The 5,544-nt window shown below is 39.6% G+C and overlaps 1 protein-coding gene across 1 annotated transcript; it reads left to right on the forward strand.

Annotated features, from left to right (window-relative positions):
- Positions 1-2,135: 2,135 nt before the first annotated feature.
- On the forward strand, positions 2,136-5,092 carry LOC115798395 (polyserase-2-like). Its single transcript, XM_030755233.1, has 10 exons — positions 2,136-2,205; positions 2,343-2,363; positions 2,581-2,743; positions 3,033-3,301; positions 3,401-3,546; positions 3,624-3,867; positions 4,002-4,173; positions 4,251-4,516; positions 4,626-4,735; positions 4,835-5,092. Exons 1-10 carry the CDS (start codon positions 2,151-2,153, stop codon positions 5,090-5,092), a joined length of 1,704 nt encoding a protein of 567 aa, XP_030611093.1. The 5' UTR covers positions 2,136-2,150.
- The last annotated feature ends 452 nt before the right edge of the window (positions 5,093-5,544 follow it).

The following is a 5,544-nucleotide window of genomic DNA, read 5'->3' on the forward strand; positions in this document are numbered from 1 at the left end:
AAGAAAAATTCAGCTGATGTCATACTCTAGTTATAGTCTTTAGTCTTATTAGTAATTTGTGTTTATTGTGTCTTTATATGAGTCACAGAGCATGAGCAGAAAGAACCATTTTTTCCCCCCATATTTTATGATTGCAACCTCATCATGCAATTGCGTAAATTTTTTTTTGCCATCATCAATCTGTACTTAAGTAACCTACAGGGACAAAGCGGCAGATATCTTTGTTGCAATGCTGTGTAAAATGGATATAAAAACATAATGCAATGAGTTGCAAATCTCATGAACCCATGTTCAATTCATAATATAACAGAAAACTGAGAAAATGTAGCATTTTAGAATTGAATAGAATTCTAAAATGCTTAGAATAGAATAGAATTCTATTCTATTCTATTCTATTCTATTCTATTCAATTCATAATATAACAGAAAACTGAGAAAATGTAGCATTTTATGAAAAAATAAAGTTCTTTTTGAATTTTGATGTGGTGTTTTTGTCACTGTGTAGCATCCTCTCTTTTAAAAACAGTCTGTAAACATCTAGGAACTGAGGAGACCAACTGCAGGACTTTTGGGAGAGTAATGTTGCCTGAACTAGCTGCTCAACAGTCAACAGTCCTGGGTCCTATTTTAATTTCACGATGTTCCAAATGTTTTCAGTTGGTGAAAGCTCTGGACTGCACGCAGACCAGTTCAGCACCTGGACTCTTCTACTGCAACGCCATGGTGTTGTAATAAATGCAGTATGCTGTTTAGCAGGGTCTTGCTGAAATATGCAAGTTGACATCATCCAGATAGGAGCATATGTTGCTCTAAATTGTGTCTAAGCCAGATGTGCAAGCTGCCAGTTCCATTGGTACTAATACACCCCCATACCATCAATGACGCAGGCTTTTGAACTCATAGCAACTGGGATGGCCCCTGTCCTCTTTTGTTCACTGGATGCAGCACCCATGGTTTTCAAAAAGAACAGAATTTTTCATCTGAACACAGAACAGTTTTCCACTTTGGTTCAGTCCATTTTAAATGAACTTCACCCCAGAAAAGACAGCAGTGCATCTGGATCATGTTAAAAAAAAATGGATTTTACTATTCAAATTCTTTATCCTACTGCTGTAACACAGTAAATTCACTTGTTGGATCAATAGAATAGTCAACCATTTCCAGGTTTCTCCATGGATGTTTGATTGTTGGTCAGGCTGGGCCTCTAAACTCAAGGACATTAATCCAGTTTTCAACCACTGTGCTGTAGTCATTGTCACTGGAATCCTTCAGCTTGGGCTGTGGTCCAAAGCTCTCCATTATTTATGCATCTGGACTTTGCTCTAGTGAGATTGAGATCAATCCTAACAGATCTGGTTCTTTGAAAAGCACTCTTACAGCAGGATTTCTGGAGCTTAGTTAGTGTGACCTTCTTGGTCACTTCACTTACTAAGGCCTTTGATTGCTTTGGTTGGCCAGGCAGACCAGCTCCAGGAAGAGTCCTGTTTGTTCCATACTGTTTGTTGTGTGAATATGAAGTATGAAGTGCAGATGATAAAGCAAAAACAAACAAAACAAAAAAGTATTAAAACCTTTAGCTTAAGGCAGTTAAAAAAAAAAAAGAGTCATGAATGTCGTGTAGATGGGTGTCACAGCATCCTGTCACATCATGACAGCATGAAACTGGCTAATCTTTGAGACACCTGACATGACCAGGAAGTTTTATTTTGTATCTCTATGTAATAAACCATAGTGCTGAAACCCACAACTGACACATCAATGACAGCAGACACATGATCATGGATGACTCTTCAGCTTTTGGACATGTAACATATTTACACTCCTTATTTGGTTGGATATCAATGCAGCAATAAATATTGAACTGTGAAATGAAAACCACTGCTAACAATAAGGTTTCATTGAAGACATCACAGATTAAAAAATTATATCAAGTTTAAAAAGAGGTGAACAGTGGTCTCTAAGCTCTGTACATATGAAATAAAATCACTGGTCCGCTGTGGTCCCAGAAACAAAAGGAATAGAGACGCTCATTATCCTCCTTTTTGTGGGGCGGAGACATGGGAGGGGGGAAAAACAGTGGCAGGTGCCACCCACTGATAGCTGGGTGAGAACTTTATAAACAGGGACACACAAGAACTGTGCAGTTACACAATGGCTTTAAGGAAGTGGACTTTTTTATTGGCTTTAATGAGCCTCCTGTCTGCAGGTAAGTCAGTCTTATACCAGCATTACTCGCATTGCAACATAATATTTATTTTCATTTAAAACCTTTTTATTAATAGAACTTGAGTGAAAATTGAATACTTAAACGAACAACTCTGATCTGGTTGTTTTTCTTTCCAGAATCAAAAGCTCAGCTTGATGGTAGGTAAAAAAAAAAAACGGAGTTTCTATGATTAAAATGTTACCATTCATTGAAATTATAAAGTGCTGCATTTTAATGATTGTATTTTTAAAAATTAAAAATATTTAACCAGTGATCCAAGTAAAAACATGGGGAAAAAAACAAAAAAACATTTTCCTTCATTCTAAAATGTTTTACATTGCTTCTCAAATCTGATGCAGCTGATCTTTGTTTCAGTATGCGGCACTGCTCCACTCAGCACCAGGATAGTTGGAGGTGAAGATGCTCCACCTGGACGCTGGCCGTGGCAGGTCAGTGTGCAGCTATTTGGTGAACATTTTTGTGGTGGTTCGCTCATCAACAGAGAGTGGGTGATGTCTGCTGCTCACTGCTTCATGGGGTGAGTAACACAAACATCTGCTTAGTCTTTGTACCTGAACTGATCCAGGGCTTTGACTAATATTTGTCTAAGAAGGCAAATATCAGATTGGGAATTCTGAAGCTGCTGACATTCTTGAACCATTTCACAAAAAACAAATGTTAATATATGACTTGTGCTTTTTACTGTTTCAGCTTGAATCCAGCATAAAGCAGGGCATCAGTAGGACAAAAACCCCTAAATGTGTGTAGTGCAATTTAGTGCAATTTAGTGCAAATATATGTATTTTCTTTTTTTTTTTTTATTTTAGGACAAGTCCACTTGGATGGAAGGTTTCTCTCGGCCGTCAGAGCCTGCAGGGTGAAAACCCAAACGAAGTGTCCAGAAATGTCACCACAATCATTTTGCACCCAAACTATGACGATCTGACCGCCGACAACGACATTGCTCTGCTCAGACTCTTGTCGCCAGTCAAATTCACTGACTACATCAGACCTGTGTGTCTGGCAGCCAGTGGCAGTGTGTTCAACAATGGCACCGATAGCTGGGTGACTGGCTGGGGTGCAGTCAAAGAGGGAGGTGAGTCTAGTGGTTTTGTTTCAGTGTCCATGTGTCCTGTAATTTGTTGTTTGTTTGTTTATTTTTGCATAAACCTCTCCTCGTCTTTCTTCCCATCAGTGTCCTTACCATTCCCTGAAACTCTGCAAGAAGTGGAGGTGCCAGTTCTGGGAAACAGACAGTGCAGCTGCCTGAATGAAGGTCTCAGAGTCACAGACAACATGATCTGTGCTGGTGTTCTGGCAGGAGGCAAAGACTCGTGCCAGGTAGGCTGCTTCATCTCATTGGGTTAAATATTCAGGTGTTTCTAAGATTCTCAGATGGATCCTCTTCATCTTTACAGGGAGACTCGGGAGGTCCAATGGTGAGTAAACAGGGCTCTGTTTGGGTCCAGTCTGGAATTGTGAGTTTTGGTATTGGTTGTGCTCGGCCCAATCGGCCAGGAGTCTACTCCAGAGTGTCCTGTTACCAGTCCTGGATCAGCGCTCACATCCTCTCTGATAAGCCAGGATTTGTCCAGTTCACCTCAAGTGGGCTGGATGCTGACAGCAACTTCACCTGTCCTGGTCCTGGAAGAAGACCTACAAGTAAGACTCTCTCAAAAATCTTGAGATTCAAATTTTTCAGTGCCAGATAAATCAGTGAATTTGGATGACTTTGTTTTTCCTTCATCTGTATATTTTTTCTAGTCACTCCATTCATTTCTTATTTCTTCTTTCAGTGTCAGTTTGTGGTGCAGCCCTCTTGGACAGTCATGCAGGAGGAGACAGGAGCATTGTACCAGAAGGAACTTGGCCCTGGATGGTGAGGCTTCACGAAAATGGAGTGTACCGATGTGGAGGAACCTTAATATCTGACAACATTATTCTCACTGCTGCACAATGCTTCTCTACGTAAGTACACAAACAGCATTTACAGATTTTATTCAAAATATTAAGTATTTGAGATTTGTGTTCTATTCTCCTGACAGCACCAGACCAAATGCCAGTGAATGGAACGTGTTTCTTGGCCTTCGAGTTGCAAATGGTTCTGAAGCGTTTGAGATGTCTCTGGGTGTTGTGAACATTACAATGAGCAAAATGACTGCCTCCAGTATTGCACTTTTACAACTGGTCGAATCAGTCGCTTTCAGCCATTACATCCAGCCCGTGTGTTTGGACATTAACGATTCCAGATCCTTCCCGATTGGCAGTCAGTGCTGGGTGACAGGCTGGGACAACAGGAACAGCAGCAGAGGTAGGGGTTTATCAAGACTATGTGTTTTCTTGTATGGGTTTCTCTTGTAAAAGTGTGATAACAGATTATCATTGATGGTTGAGTATTATGGTAAACATGTCTCTTACAGGTGCTGGTAAAGCTGGCTTAGTTCTTCGAGAACTTGAAACTCAAGTAGCAAGTTGTGGAAATCTTTCTGATTCAGATAACATTTGTACTCACGCCATAGACCTGCAAGAGGTAAAAAAAAAATGTATCAATTCACCCTAAATGTGTTTGGGCTGATGCATTCAGGCTGTATGTATTTGGATCTCACTGAGTCCTATTTTTTATCCACAGGGGGATCAGGGCAGTCCTCTGCTGTGCAAGTCAGAGTCATTGTGGTTCCAGGTTGGTGTCGTAACAGTGAGTGGAAACGCATTGAGCCATGCAGATGTTGATGTCTTTACCAAAATCTCAAGATTCGAGTCGTTCTTAAAGGAGAAGGTTGGCCAAACACCAGCTCCTGCAGCACTTCTGACAGGAAATTCACCAGATTTCTCAGTTTCCTTACTGCTGTCTTTTGCTGTCCTCATTATATCAGTGTTCCTGTTGTGATGAATTGTTGTTGTGAGCGGTAATTGATTATTGCACTGACCAACACATAACGCTCTTCACACCCCCTCCCTCCCTCCCCCTTTCCAATATGTATGTATTTAATACACTTATGCACTCAGGTTAAACTGAAGAAAATTCATTTAAACACTTCAAAAGAAATGCAACAATAAAAAAAACTCTTTTTTAAAATATGATGCTACATTTCTATAAACCGGAATGTCTATTCTTTGTATTATAAAGCTGTTTGCTTGCTAATTAAAAATGGGATGAGGCGATGATGTAAGCTGTGTAAGAACAAAAATGAAGTGTAATTCTAAATATATGCTGAATATAATAAACTTTGACTAAGCATAAAATCTTTTTTTTTTTTACACAATTCAAAGGTCATTGATCTAAGCCAGATGAATAAAGTAAACTGTAATTTATTTTAACAGGTTTTGAAACAATGACTT

The sequence above is a fragment of the Archocentrus centrarchus genome, chromosome 19 (genome assembly GCF_007364275.1).
Source record: "Archocentrus centrarchus isolate MPI-CPG fArcCen1 chromosome 19, fArcCen1, whole genome shotgun sequence".
NCBI lineage: Eukaryota > Metazoa > Chordata > Actinopteri > Cichliformes > Cichlidae > Archocentrus > Archocentrus centrarchus.

Excerpts from the sequence above, each read along its gene's own strand:
- LOC115798395 (XM_030755233.1), top strand. The coding sequence starts at position 2,151 with ATGGCTTTAAGGAAGTGGACTTTTTTATTGGCTTTAATGAGCCTCCTG. Across the intron at positions 4,517-4,625 it reads CAACAGGAACAGCAGCAGAG|GTGCTGGTAAAGCTGGCTTA; the intron begins GTAGGGGTTTAT and ends TGTCTCTTACAG. Across the intron at positions 4,736-4,834 it reads ACGCCATAGACCTGCAAGAG|GGGGATCAGGGCAGTCCTCT; the intron begins GTAAAAAAAAAA and ends TTTTATCCACAG.